Source organism: Ascaphus truei, chromosome 7, assembly GCF_040206685.1.
Source record: "Ascaphus truei isolate aAscTru1 chromosome 7, aAscTru1.hap1, whole genome shotgun sequence".
Classification (NCBI taxonomy): Eukaryota; Metazoa; Chordata; class Amphibia; order Anura; family Ascaphidae; genus Ascaphus; species Ascaphus truei.
The window spans coordinates 81,697,295-81,712,052 of NC_134489.1; the positions used below are offsets into that span (position 1 = coordinate 81,697,295).

Here is a 14,758-nt window from a genome sequence, read left to right on the forward strand (position 1 = left end):
TCTTTTCTCGCTGCTACTATAAGCGCGGCCTAACTGTTATATACACCCATAACATATACAGTATTATATTTTGCTGATCATGAAATGTCTTTAAATATAATGTATAACCTCTGTTCATTTACTATAATGTGTTGTCATCCCAACTATGTGCTCAGGACACAAGAGGAAACTCTCAATGTATTACTTCCTGGTAAAACTAATTAATTGATGCATATGCCCTTAAATCTCAGAGCAATTGATGAGTCCCACTCCTAGGCCCCTTGAATAAGTTATATAACTAGGGTGACCAGGCGTCTCGGTTTTGTCGGGACAGTACCGTTTTTTTCTGTGCTGTCCCGGCTGCCGGTCCGTCCCAGCAATGTCCCGGTTTTCTCCCTGGTCCCGTTTGTTTTGTAGATGTGGTGGCGGTGCGCGGCGGCGGCGAGGATGCAGCAGCCCGGCCGGTGAGTATTTTTTGAATTTCAGGGGGTTGGGCTACTAGTAGAATATGCTGCGCCGCAGGTGATTGGCTGGAGGATGCCAGGGGCGGGGCTTTCTCCGCTTCCTCCCCTGATCCCTGTGGCCCGCGCGGACAGGGAGGTGGGAGCGGGGACAGCCGTTGGCTGTTTGGCGCTTTTCCCCCCTCTGCCTCCGTTCCCTGTGGCTGCCGCTGCCCGGGCGGGAGGTAGGCGCGGGGGGAGCAGGGTTGGCAGGAGCGCGGATGGCTAGAGACGTGCGCACTTTCCCTCCCTCGCGTGCGCATGGGGACAGTGCGGGGTTGCTGTTGGGGAACTCCCTACTTCTGCCCAGGCGCGCGGCCTTATCCCTGATAGGTGGGAGAGAGCGGAGCCAGGTCTGTCGGGCGGGTTTTCCTCCCCTGTCCACGGGCTCGGCGAGCAGTGACTTCCCCACGCCCCATGTGTTGATCGTCCCCCTCGGGTGCCCGCGTGGGAGCGGGAAAGCAGAAAAATTCTGGTGGTGCGCGGGGAAGGGGGGGAGGGTGCGAAGGGGGCAAGTGTGCCCAATCTGTGGGGCAAGTGTGCCATGAATTGGCTAGCAGATTCCCCCCCCCCCCCATCATCAATGTTGGTCTTGCGGCAATAAACTCTTACGTACTTTATTCTCTCCCTCCTCTCCCTCTCCTCTCCCTCCTCTCCTCCTCTCCCTCCTCTCCTCCTCTCCCTCATCTCCTCCTCCTCCTCCTCGACCTCCTCTCCCTCTTCTCCTCGCCCTCTCATTCTCCTCCTCGCCCCCTCTCCCTTCCCTTTCTCCTCTTCGCCCTCTCTCTCTCTTCCGCCCTCTCCCCCTCGCCTTCTCCTCCTCGATCTCTCCTCCTTGCCCTCTCCCTCTCCTCCTTGCCCCATCTCCCTCTCCTCCTGTCCCCCTCTCCCTCTCCTCCTTGCCCCTTCTCCCTCTCCTCCTTGCCCCCTCTCACTTCCCTTTTTCCTCCTCTCCCTCTCCTCCTCACCCTCGCCCTCTCCCAGTCCTCGCCCTCTCCCAATCCTCGCCCTCTCCTCCTCGCCCTCTCCCTCTCTCCCTCTCCTCATTGCCCTCTCCCTCTCCTCGCCCTCGCCCTCTCCTCCTCGCCCTCTCCTCCTCGCCCTCTCCCTCTTCTCCTCGCCCTCTCCTCCTCGCCCTCTCCCTCTCCTCCTCGCCCTCACCCTCTCCTCCTCGCCCTCACCCTCTCCTCCTCGCCCTCTCCCTTCCCTTTCTTCCTCGCCCCCTCTCTCTTCCCTTTCTCCCCCTCTCTCCCTCTCCTCCTCGCCTCCTCTCTCCTTCTTCTATCCCCCTCTCTCCTTCTCCTCCTCTCCCTTCCCTTTCTCCCCCTCGCCCCCTCTCCCTTCCCTCTTCTTTCTCTCCCTCTCTCTCCCTCTTCTTTTTCTTCTCTTCTTTGTCTCATCTTCTCTCTCTTTGTCTCCTCTTCTCTCTCTTTGTCTCCTCTTCTCTCTTTCTCATCTCTCATACCTGTATGATGGGTATGTTACATAGTAGAGGTTGAAAAAAGACGTACGTCCATCAACTTCAACCTATGCTAAATTTAGATGTTAATGTTCTAACTCTATTTTTTGCTCTTATTTTGCGTTTGAGAGGAGGGAGTCCCTCACCTCTTCAGCCACACACCAGGAACGCTGGATTGCTTACAAACGCTCGTAGAGGCGGATATAGTCCTGGATTGCAGCCACTGATTTATCTGGTAAGTACCACAAACATGCTTGAACAAGGGCCTTAAACATTTTATTTGATGGTTTAGATAATCATTGGCTGTGGTTGTTAGTTATTGGTATTACATTTTTTTGTGTTATCTTAAGAATTGGAAATAAATACATTTTGAAGTAGTAATCATCCCCTCTGAACTGGGCATTCCTGGCCAATAATTCCCTGGCTGTGAGAGTTGAAGGGCCCAAGCAAAGGCCCGCCTCTATACACACAACCACTGCAGGGGCATCACGTGATGCCACATTGTCATGGCAACATGTCAGTGTCGCGTTGTCATGGCAATGGGGGCGTCACATGATGTAATTTGTTTAATACATTTTTTTTTAATGTGTCCCGGTTTTTCATTTTCAAAATCTGGTCACCCTAATGGAAACTCATATCCATGAGATTGCCGGTATCTCTCCGCTATGGCTCTATCTGCTCTACTTAACTTAGTAAGATTCCGGTTCCCAGCCTTTCCTGGCAGTACCCAGAACTTTGGCTCCTCAGGCGCAATATCATCATACAGAATAGATGAGCCCTTGGGGGTGATCACTTTCTGCATAATGTCTCCCCACCTGTTATCTAACTCATCGGCAACCTCCTGTGGAGAATAGGTGCCTGCGTCCCACCAGTGATCTACAATATCTTTCTTTATTAACACAAATCTGGTGCGGTCCATCCCCTCATGATACCCTGTGAATAACGGTGCCCACCATTTATCTCGGTGCTCATATGAGGATGACACACTCATACCTTCCTCAAACTCTGCTCTAGAGGATACACCAGATGTCGCTGCCTCTGTAGAGTGCAAGCCGTTACGCCTCCCTAAGGACATTCTTGTAAACCGTGGGATTCATCTTAGGTGGTTTGGGACTTACGGGACCCGCTTTTGCAGTAGACTTCCAGCCCAGCTCTCCTTATTGAAGCAAGCAAAGCTTCCGGGCCTCTGCGCCAGTCTGACCCGGAAGTGACGTCATCATTGGTTATCGCGGAATCTCCATCCGCTCCTTGGTCCCGCACTGGAAGTGCGTCGAGGACCGGAAGGGGCGGCGGTGGACCATCAGGGTCGCGGACGGGCAGGTAGGCCTCAAGCCTCTCTCTCCACAGGTTCTTCCTTCACCTGGCGGGAATAAGGGGGTGGTGGTGTCCTCTTACAACTCCGCTGTCTTGCGATGCTCGATGGGTCCTCCGGAGCCATCTCGGGTCCCATCTACGCCGCATTGGGAGTCGCCACGGCCGTGGGACTTCTACGGGGTTCAGGCCGCACCAGCGCTCGCCGTCGGGGGGTCTCCGGACTCGTCTGCTCCATCTCAGGGGTAAGTGGAACTTCTTCTTTACAGCTGGGGTGGTCCGCCGGCCGGCGCATCACCACAGATGACAGGCTGTCTCTCTCATCCTTCTTCTTTACAGCTGGGGTGGTCCGCCGGCCGGCGCATCACCACCGATGACAGGCTGTCTCTCTCATCATCCGACGAGGACTGCAACGGCTCCTCCCCTGGGGAAACACCTCGAGTCCTTGTGGTACCGCCAGTGGGTATGGGTACGAAACGGGCCCGCTCTGGTACCTCCACTGCGGTCGCGCTCTCCTCCGTCGGGACATCTCTTGGTGGCTGGGCCTGGGTCTCTACCGTAGGGGTGACATATGGGACCAGGGCAGCCTTCGCATCCGCCTCCTCCACCTCGATCAGCGTCGCTGAAGAGGCATTTCGCAGGGTCACTATTGTAGGGCATGGCTCGATAGGCCAGAGGTAGAACATGCCACACTGTTGGCACTGTGCCGTAGTACTTGAGGCCGGTCCGGGTGACCTGAATTGGACGCACAGGCACTGCAGATATTCTCGGCCATCAACCTCTACAACTAGGAGGCCTCCTGGAAGCTAATAAGTTGTTACGCGTAAGTCAGCCATCTTTTGCGCAGGGGTTGAGTCGCTCAGCTTACTGGTCTCACACTTAGCTCCTTCTCCTTCACCAGTCAAGCAGAAGTGAAGTTCCTCAGCCTCACTTCCTGTCCCTGCACAGGTGGGTGCGGCTACAGGTTTCGCGCCGCTCCCTTCTTTTAGCTGGTGTTCTGGTTTTCGCGCCAAACCCTTGCACATCTCTCGCCACATTTCTCGTGCAGCCTGCTTGCACGCAGCACGTGCGCGATCTAGGCTTGTCGGGAGTCGCCATTTTGGATTGGCTGCAACTCGCGTTGCAGTGAATGGCGCAGCAGTCGCCATTTTAACCTCCTTCATGCCCCGCAGAGCACATGTATCTCTCGCCGCCATCTTTAGAGAGCCCTCTAAGCCCACGATAGCGCTACTCTCAGTGCCTATGGGGCAATTCGTTCCTAGACACTTACTACTCTAAATGGTGCTCTAACCAATGAATATAATGCATGGCATACCACAGGCTAGGCAGAACTCTCTCCTTGTACACCGCACTCGCTGACGGTTCATTACAAGCACTCTGGTGTGTTTTCTGGATACTGGCTAGTGTTCTTGGCATTCCTAAGTACTTGGCGTCAACCTACTTTTGGCCACTCATAGTGCAGACCCTATCCTGAAGTCCCTGACCTCTGTTAACAGGCTACCCTCACAGGAATCCTACACTATCTGCCTCAAGATGACTAGAACAGCTATAGCCTAGTGTATCCAAATTTACATCACCCTCTTAGGGCACCTAGAGTGTACTGTGTGAGAGGACTGTCTCTCCTGACTACCCCTAGTCTTCAAAAATGCCCATCCTTCTGCAGCACTTGCTTTGAAAGTGTACATACTACTTTCAGCTCTGCTTCGCTGAAAACCTGTCCTGTTTATCTCAGCAGCGCCTCCAACTATAACCCATCTATCCCCACCCAATCGCAGATCAGGTCGCCTAAGGTGTTCTGGGGTCTGGCTATATGTCTCTGTGTGGTGCATACCTGCTGGCAACAGGAGGGCCCGAGTCTCCCGCGATGACATGGGGGACAACAGAAACAGGTTACTGGGGTGAATGCCTTCGTTCTCGTTCAATGGTGCAGCGCCTCCATCTGTAGTAAGCCCCAGGAATGCGGGGTGGAATCCCTACCACAGAAATTCCCCTCCCAGGGGTGAGAGATTCCAGTCTCACACAAGGTTCTCTTTAAAGCAGCAGTCTCTTTATTCTCTTTGGCAGCAGCAGCAGCTGACCGATACAGTTGATGCACAGTCCACTAACTGTTCTCCCTGGCGATGGTCCCTGCCGCCACTCTGGACCAAAGGGCATCCAGAGTGGGGCTAGCTCTTCCCTCACCACCTAAGCAGGGTGAGAGGTATTTGGTCCACCTATAACTCACTAGCTATATCAGCTCTATTCATGAGCTGATCACTCCTCTCCTCCCTATCATTAACTCACTCTTAACTCTGACTCACACAGACTACTGTCAGAACTCACTAAATAGGAAATGCACTGCTCTTTATGATCTCAGCAGGCACCGCCCCTGTTTCTCTTGATTGGACACAGGGTCAGGTGACCTACCTCCACCATTCAGGGCAAGTACTTGAAGTGGGGGAAATCCATGATAACTCCTGGCAACTTGCCCTTATCAGGAATTATACCAGGAGGAGGATATAAATATAGCCCAATTTCTTACCAGGGCTTCAGTTATAAAGCCCTTTTCCCTCTGTTAGTGACGAGAGGGAGTGGCTCAGTGAGCAACAACACTGACTGACAGTTTGGAGCAGGGGAGCTTGATTCAATTCCTGGAGTCAGCTCCTTGTGACCCTGGGCAAGTCACTTTATCAAACATAGATTGTAAGCTCCACAGGGCAGGGACCTATCTGTGACTGCAAAATGTCTCTGTAAAGCACTACATAAAAAACTAGCAGCACTATACAAGAACATGCTATTATTATTACAGGTAAACCCCGTTATAGCGCGGTCCTCGGGGGCCACCCGATCCGACCGCGCTAGACCCGGGGTCGCGCTAATTTAAAAAAAATATGGCCGCCGCATGCCTGATCGGGAGGGAGTGAGGAGGGAAGGAAGGAAGGAAGAGGTGGCCGGAAGCCCTATACGTCCCCTAGCAACAGCGAGTCTAGCCGCAACCTGCTCCTTACCTCCCACCACCGGCATCCATTTCCTCCCCCCCCAGGACCCCACACCTACTGGCCCTCCGCGGCATAGCCCACGCGGCCCTCCGAGTCCCAGCCTGCTCCTCATTCACCCCCCCTCCTCCCGACACCCCCCCCTCCTCCAGACACCCCCCCCCCTCCTCCTGATGCCAGCTCTGCTCCGATCTCAGCAGCCGACACCAAAGGTAGGGAGGGGGAGTGGGAGGTGTGGTGTAGTGTGCTGTGAGAGTGTGCTGTGAGAGAGTGCTGTGTGCTGTGAGAGTGTGCTGTGAGTGCTGTGAGAGCTGTGAGAGTGTGCTGTGAGTGCTGTGTGCTGTGAGAGCTGTGTGCTGTGAGAGTGTGCTGTGAGTGCTGTGTGCTGTGAGAGCTGAGTGCTGTGAGAGTGTGCTGTGAGAGCTGAGTGCTGTGTGTGCTGTGAGAGCTGTGTGCTGTGAGAGTGTGCTGTGAGTGCTGTGTGCTGTGAGAGTGTGCTGTGAGTGCTGTGTACTGTGAGAGCTGAGTGCTGTGAGAGTATGCTGTGAGTGTTGTGAGAGTGTGCTGTGTGCTGTGAGAGTGTGCTGTGAGAGTGTGCAGTGTGTGCAGTGTGTGCAGTGAGTGTGTGTGCAGTGAGTGTGTGTGCAGTGAGAGTGTGTGCAGTGAGAGTGTGTGCAGTGAGTGTGTGCAGTGGTGCAGTGAGAGTGTGTTCAGTGAGAGTGTGTTCAGTGAGAGTGTGTGCAGTGAGAGTGTGTGCAGTGAGTGTGTGTGCAGTGAGTGTGTGTGCAGTGAGAGTGTGTGCAGTGAGAGTGTGTGCAGTGAGAGTGTGTGCTGTGAGCAGTGTGCTGTGAGCAGTGTGCAGTGAGAGTGTGTGCAGTGAGAGTGTGTGCAGTGAGTGTGTGTGCAGGGAGAGTGTGTGCAGGGAGAGTGTGTGCTGGGAGTGTGTGCAGTGTGCTGTAAGCAGTGTGCAGTGAGAGTGTGTGGAGTGAGAGTGTGTGCAGTGAGAGTGTGTGCTGTGAGCAGTGTGCAGTGTGCAGTGAGAGTGTGTGCAGTGAGAGTGTGTGCAGTGAGAGTGTGTGCTGGGAGTGTGTGCAGTGTGCTGTGAGCAGTGTGCAGTGAGAGTGTGTTCAGTGAGAGTGTTTGCAGTGAGAGTGTGTGCTGGGAGTGTGTTCAGTGTGCTGAGAGTGTGTGCAGTGAGAGTGTGTGCAGTGAGAGTGTGTGCAGTGAGTGTGTGCAGTGGTGCAGTGAGAGTGTGTTCAGTGAGAGTGTGTGCAGGGAGAGTGTGTGCTGGCAGAGTGTGTGCTGGGAGTGTGTGCAGTGTGCTGTGAGCAGTGTGCAGTGAGAGTGTGCGCAGTGAGAGTGTGCGCAGTGAGAGTGTGCGCAGTGAGAGTGTGTGCAGTGAGAGTGTGTGCAGGGAGAGTGTGTGCTGGGAGTGTGTGCAGTGTGCTGTGAGCAGTGTGCAGTGAGAGTGTGTGCAGTGTGCAGTGAGTGTGTGTGCAGTGAGTGTGTGTGCAGTGAGTGTGTGTGCAGTGAGAGTGTGTGCAGTGAGAGTGTGTGCAGTGAGAGTGTGTGCAGTGTGCTGTGAGCAGTGTGCAGTGAGAGTGTGTGCAGTGAGTGTGTGTGCAGTGAGAGTGTGTGCAGTGAGAGTGTGCGCAGTAAGAGTGTGTGTGTTAAAAACGGGAGCCAAAACATTAAAAACATTATTCCTTGCTTTTCCATTTCTGGTGTTGCGTTTTGCCTGCAGGAATACAACTGGCAGACAAAATAAAACAGCGGATCACCATTTTTGTTAGTTTATTATATTTACTTTAAGAGATCACTTTTTGCCCTTTCCAACACTGTTTCTATTCATTTTTTTTAAATGATGTTCCGTTTTGCAGACTTAAGTGTTTGAAATTTGATGTGACCAGAAGGTTACTATGAAGCGTTCCCCAGAGCCCAGTTCAGTCTAACGATGGTGTTAGGTCCAGTCTACCTGACCAGACCTTAGAGCAGGCAACTTCTTCTACTCGACCCGGGGAGATTCATCACGCAGCTGCTATATGCTTCTGGTCTCAGATATGATAGTCGAGCTCGGAGAAGCAAAGACTCAATGCACACAAGGTAGCCGAGTCATCACCTCTGTTTAATATGTCATCAAGGCAGTTCTTTTATACCCAAGACAAGGACAATACATCGTGTGTCAATTTCATACATCTGTTACAAATTCAGTTCCCATGTATAGATCATACATCTAAAATGACATATATCATCTGGCCTAAATTAGTAGAAATAGGGATCAAAGGTCAATAACTACTAATGGGGTCAGAAACAAGACTAGTGATCTTGTTTCTTATGTAATAGATATCCTGGGACATCTGGTCCACAGCTAGAATACTTTTACCATTTGGTCTCTGAGAGAACAAAGCTTGACACATATTTATTTTAACCTGTTCAGTCCCTGAAAAGAACAGAGCTGGCAGATACAGTTTTTAACCTTACAATCCCTCCTTTTGTTCTGGAAGAACAATCCAATCGACCAGTCCCATTTATTCTTCTACACACCACTCAGGAGAGGAAAAACTCCAAGGGAGAAACCTCTAAGAGACCATGGGGATGCAGAAACCTATCTCTTTTAGGTACCTCGTTTGATAATCAGAGATGAACATATGGGTGGTTGACGAGTACCAAGACTATTGGTATTTCTCGCTCTCATTGTGGGAAACATATACATAACTGTAGAGCTAGAAGCAGAAGCAGCTTTCTTTTGGCAAAAATAGAGCTGATTACACTTTTAGCCATCTGAATTAACATATACACACAAAGTAATAAACTTGCGATTGCCATGATTCCATAAAGAATTTTCAATCCCAACGCACCTAGCCAATTTCCAAGACCAAATGTCCAATCGAACCCTTTTGGTTCCTCTTGCATTCTAGATTGAATTTCTGGTAGAGTGTCCATGTCATGATGTATACTTTTTGATTGGTCATCAATATAAACACAACATTCTTTACCTACTAACTTACAAACCCCTCCTTGTGCTGCCAACAGATAATCTAGTGCCATACAATTTTGCAATACTGTTGCTCTAATTTGTTGCTATTTGCTACTGAGTCTTAAAATAGCATCTTTAGTATCGTTAAAAACGGCATCTATATTGACTACTAAAAAATCCCCTTTTGCATATAAATCATACATTCCTAAAAAGGTATTAGACCTCCCGCAACTCTCTTAACTGAGCTACTTTTAATAATTAATGCCTTTCAATTTCGTATCCTTTGCTTAGGTAGGGGGAACATTATTTAAATTCTATTTCTGAGCATAAGTGGGGGTTGGTGTGGGTTAATATTTCCTAGGAGCGACTGCCCAACACATACATCTTACATACTACATTTACTCAGAATATCGGAACAGACAAAATGGATACCATGGTCAAAATGGATGACTTGTGATCCTTTCCTTGTGGTTGACACACACCCTTCCCACCTTCCTCATATCCAATCTTCTCAGCCCCCTCGTATCCTTTAGAGACAGTCTTTTTAAAGAACAGTTAACCATATCATAGTCCTGCTGGACCAAAAAAATAGTCCCATAGTGCATAACTTGATTCCTATCTGGCCATTGTATCGGCCCAGTTGATTTCTTTTTTGGTCTCTTCTTCTGGGGGACTGCTGACATTTTCATCACCAAAAAGAGACATAGCATCGGTGGGGGGGTTGCAACACACTTCTGGACCAAAGTATTGCTGTTCATAACACAGAGAGTAATGAGTAGGACAAACATACATACAAAAACATCCACTAGCTTCGCTCCCAGCGAAATAATCTAACCACCAAGTCCCAACAAATCCCAACCCTCATCTCTACCTTTAAACACTAAAATCACTTTCCCAAATAACATAACCTGGTCTAGTTGCAGGATAATACTTTATCTATCCTTCTATCACAGAGTCAATAACTTCCCTAGGGCAAAGTCGTATTTCTACTCCCTTCGTAACCAGTTTCTTTTATATATATATAGTTCTACAAATATCTTATAGCATTCTTGTCTTTTTCCAAGGGGTTAAATATAACTCTCGTGTTCCTGGGGTGCAACTTATTGGGTATGGATAGTACATTGGGTTACATTGCACATAAGATGTGGGCTTTGTTTACCAGGATTCCATTATATAACAAGAAGGTGTGCATATATGCTATACACAGGACAATAAAACAAAAGACATATTATTAAACAAAATATTCCTGTTACTACCCTATCATCTTAATGTGAACACCACTTATATAAACCTAACAGCATAAACATTGTAATTAAAATAATAAAACCTGTAAAAAAGGTTATTAAAAAGTTCAAAGTTCATATATTGAGGTCCGGATTTCTGGTACGAACTTTTCTCCTTCTTTGGTTAGTGCTGGGTTTTATTGTGACCCAATACACCAACTGAAAATAACTGTGTCTTTAGGCCTTCCCTTCTGTATTGAGGTTTAATTTTGAAGCGACTGTGGGTGCACTTATGTAACATGGATCCAGGAAAATACTCTGACGGGGTAGCATCTGGAATGGGCCTCTCCACTTTAGATGAAAAGCGCTTTTGCGTCACCTTTATCTTCATCTAATTAGAAGGACTGCACCTGAACATGAGACACTCAAACAATTGCATTAGTTTCACACAATAGACGCTGATTAAAATCGTTTGTTTAGAGCATAATCATACAACATTAAATCTAAAATGTACCTGGGGTGACCATTGGTTTTCCCATGAGAAAAATTCTTTCTGATTGTCACGGTAGGCCAGGCCAAATACACCTTTATATTTAAGGGATCAGTCACAAGGCAAAACAGGCAGAAAAATACATTGCGGTTTATTCGGATAGGACCTTGGAAACACACAGAAACACAAGAAACAGAGAATATACTTTGGGGGACCTTATACTTATTAGGGAAATAACTTGGGGGGATTTGGGCTCAAAATCAAGGAGTTTGGGGGACACAGGGAAGCCCTAGTGTAATTCACCCTGCGCACTGTCAAATCATGCCTGCTTGCTGGGGAAAATTAAGTGACTATCAGCACTTTGGACCCCCCAACTCCTGCAACCAAAATAATTATATTTCCACCCAAATATCCCCCTAAAACTGACACACAAGAAATTTCACAGTTCAAGGGCTAATGGAACATGACATAGGATATAACAGGGTCAGTTCACTTTCAAGCACTCCATATCTGAGCTGGGGCATTGGAATGCTTATTCACATGCTAATTCACCAACCTGGGTTTAAATCACAGGACAAGCACAATGCATTGTATGTTTAAAACACATACAACCAACATGTAGACACAAGAGCTTGCACTCCACCATTTGCACCTATCATGTGGGGTTCTAAAACCTTCTCTTCTCTTAAGACACCAGCTAAGAATACCTTGCTGACAGGCCAAAATATCCCCTCCGTTTTCTATCATGTGCCAGGAGACTGCTCTGCAGCTATTTCTCATAAGGGGCCACCCATACAAGGCAATCCACTTATAAACTCGCACAGACAGCTGCAGTCCCATGAGGCAAAAGGAATACACAGAGAATGCATTAACTAGCCCACTGGTCTTACACAGTTAATCCCACATACACAATTCCTATCTTATACCCCTATGGGGGACAGTATCAAAGGGAAAAATTATAGGCAACACAGTAAGGTACAATATTAGACCCAAGAGCTGACAATCTCAGCCCTTGCCATTCGGTTTCAGGGGCAGCCAGCAATAATAACAGCAATAACACCCTCCTTTTGTTCACTTTTATTACATGTGAACAATATTACACAAAGGATAACAGCATTTAAAGCATAACCTTAGTGGAATTGCTTGACGTATAGCAAAACTAACCTGAAACCTTTGGGTATAAAATTTACATTAAAAATCTCAAAAAAAAAAAAAAACCCCTACTGAATATAAATATAATCTGCTATAGTCTTCTGACAGAAACTTTTAGAACACCAAATAACATCGGGTTTGCTGAAAGAACAACCTGTAGCATAAAAAAACTCATAGACACAGATTTAAAGGTGGGACACATTTGAGAGAAAAAGATGGTTAAAAAATGATAAAATATTAAATATTTGATCAACTTTGCAGAAAAATAATTCCACATAGAACCCTCTAGTATACTGGCAGACCTCGCTAGGGTCAGTTTTCCTTGTCCATTGCTTTACTGCTATTTCAGGGTCTGCACACTTATACGTACATCAGCACTAGAGTATTTTGTGCTGATTACATTGGACTAGTGGTTACTTTATCCACTTCACTGTTCGCACTGCAAGACACTAGTTTAATGATTCTATGCAGTTAATCAGTGATCCAGAACATTACATTGTGCTCATACTATAGGTTCTGAGCATTTAATATCTGTTTTAATTCCCATCATTTTACACGGATATTAAAGATTTAAGTTTTAACCACTTCATAACCCACCCACCAGGTGTTTAGAGTGCTCATTCTAGGTTACTGTCCTTTGTTCATTTGAACTCTATATTAATCAATTTACAACTGTTTCCATTTCAAGCCATATACCAAGCTCAAAATAACTCTCTGGGCTTCCTGCCAGAACCTCGTAACAAAAAAAAAAGGTTAATTACTGGTTACTGCAATACAATTTAGGACAGCTTGAAATATGCAGCTCGTCACAGAGCCCGATAATGTTACTGGTATTCAAAAATTAAAACTGGATCTTTGTTAAACAGAAAATTATAGGCTTAATATATACTTTAGACAGTTTTAGTTACTGGTTATACACAAAAAGAGCACAGAGTGCAGACACAAAACAAACAGAATTTTACGCTTCTTTCACACATTCAACCAGTTTTTACAAAAATAACAGACACATATTTTCTCACCTATTCTAATAAATAGGAAAACAAAACAATTTGATCCTGCAGACTAAATTTATAAAGATATCCTTTTTTTTTATATCATAATTAACTTTTTTAACTAATTTTAAAATGCTGAGCTTCTAGTTAGCTTTGTGTCTAGAATATATTTCGCCTGTTATTTCTATATAACATATTCACCTGATTTTATCTGTGGAGATTTAGAGAAAAAGAATTGTAATTCTGTTTAAGGAAATAAATCGCCTGGCCAGTACGATAAACATCCTTATTATTCCAGTGACAGAACTGTATACAAAAATAATTAATCCTTTCTTTATTCTTTTTTTCTCCACAGATACCCAAAACTTTCCCCTTTCCAGTATTAATTAGTTTATATTATAATGGGGGTGTACTCCTTTTAAAAATTAAATTTCAACATGAGCAATTAATTATATTCTTATTTTAGAAGCACTTGCCCTGAATAGTAATTTTGTATACATACAATAAACCGTTTTTCTTATTATTCAATGCAAATAACACTTTCATATGGATAGAATTCACTCAGATTCTTACAAGCACACACACAGGGATTACATACAATCAACCTTTTTATCATATTCATGCCTGAAAATGTAATAAAAACATTCTAATGGAAAAAGAAACCTATACCTGTTATACTCTTGTTTTCCACTTTTCAATTCAGACGGGAAAATATTATTAATTCAACTTAATATACACTCATACTTGGTTAATGTGGCACAAATAATTTGGGTTTGCATGTCTTAAAATTAAATTGGAAAAATTATATGTTTCTGTCTTTCTCTCTCCTAAGAGCTCTGCTGACTTGCTAACAACATTTCAACAAAAAGAAAACCATCTCTGTAACTTGTCCTATAAAACAAAATTCTTATTATTTCAACTTTCTAATTCTTGTCTCTCTCTTTTTTTTTTCTTCTCTGTCTGTCTTCAACATTCCTGTTCCTTTCCTGTGTAACAAATCACTGGGGGAAAAAAAGGTGGGGGCTAGAGCGGTTTATACATGCAGGCAACTTGAGAGGGAGACAGACAAAAAAAAAAAATCTTTTATCTTCCCAGCTTTGTTGCTGTGCTTGAGAGTTAATTGAGGCACCTATGCCACACTGCATTCATCCATAAGGGTTATTTTAACTCATCCTACAGTACATTTCTTCATACAGTATACCTATAATCCCATAAACAATTTATAAAGGAATTTTATCTTAACAAGCATACAATAAGGTTAGTCTTATCATTCTTAATATCTTAACCTAAACAATTATTAGCTTATCCTAAATTACCATCATATCTGAGACACCATATCAGTACAGCCCGTTTCAATTAAACAAATGGGACTCCAACCCTTTGTTATATAAATCGGGGACTCAAACCCTCGATTCTCAATTAAACAATTGGGACTCCAACCCTTTGTTATATAAATAAGGGACTTAAACCCTTGATTCTTCTGCCCTATAAAATTTAGGTTCTTTAGATTCGCAGAGAAACGGTGAGAAACAATAAAATAAGTTTTTCTCACCTTTTTTCTGTGCAAATCCCACTTCTGACACCATTTGTTAGGTCCAGTCTACCTGACCAGACCTTAGAGCAGGCAACTTCTTCTACTCGACCCGGGGAGATTCATCACGCAGCTGCTATATGCTTCTGGTCTCAGATATGATAGTCGA

At 46.1% G+C, this 14,758-nt stretch overlaps 1 protein-coding gene across 2 annotated transcripts in view; it reads left to right on the forward strand.

Annotated features, from left to right (window-relative positions):
• Positions 1-369: 369 nt before the first annotated feature.
• IFIH1 (interferon induced with helicase C domain 1) overlaps positions 370-14,758 on the forward strand; it is a 73,739-nt gene continuing 59,350 nt past the window's right edge. The window contains exons 1-2 of one of the 2 annotated variants that reach the window (XM_075609212.1): positions 370-443; positions 2,068-2,173. In XM_075609212.1, the coding sequence (XP_075465327.1) occupies positions 397-443; positions 2,068-2,173 (153 nt within the window). In that variant the 5' untranslated portion in view covers positions 370-396. The remainder of the gene's footprint in view (positions 444-2,067; positions 2,174-14,758) is intronic. The other variant, XM_075609213.1, reaches the window with a different exon arrangement.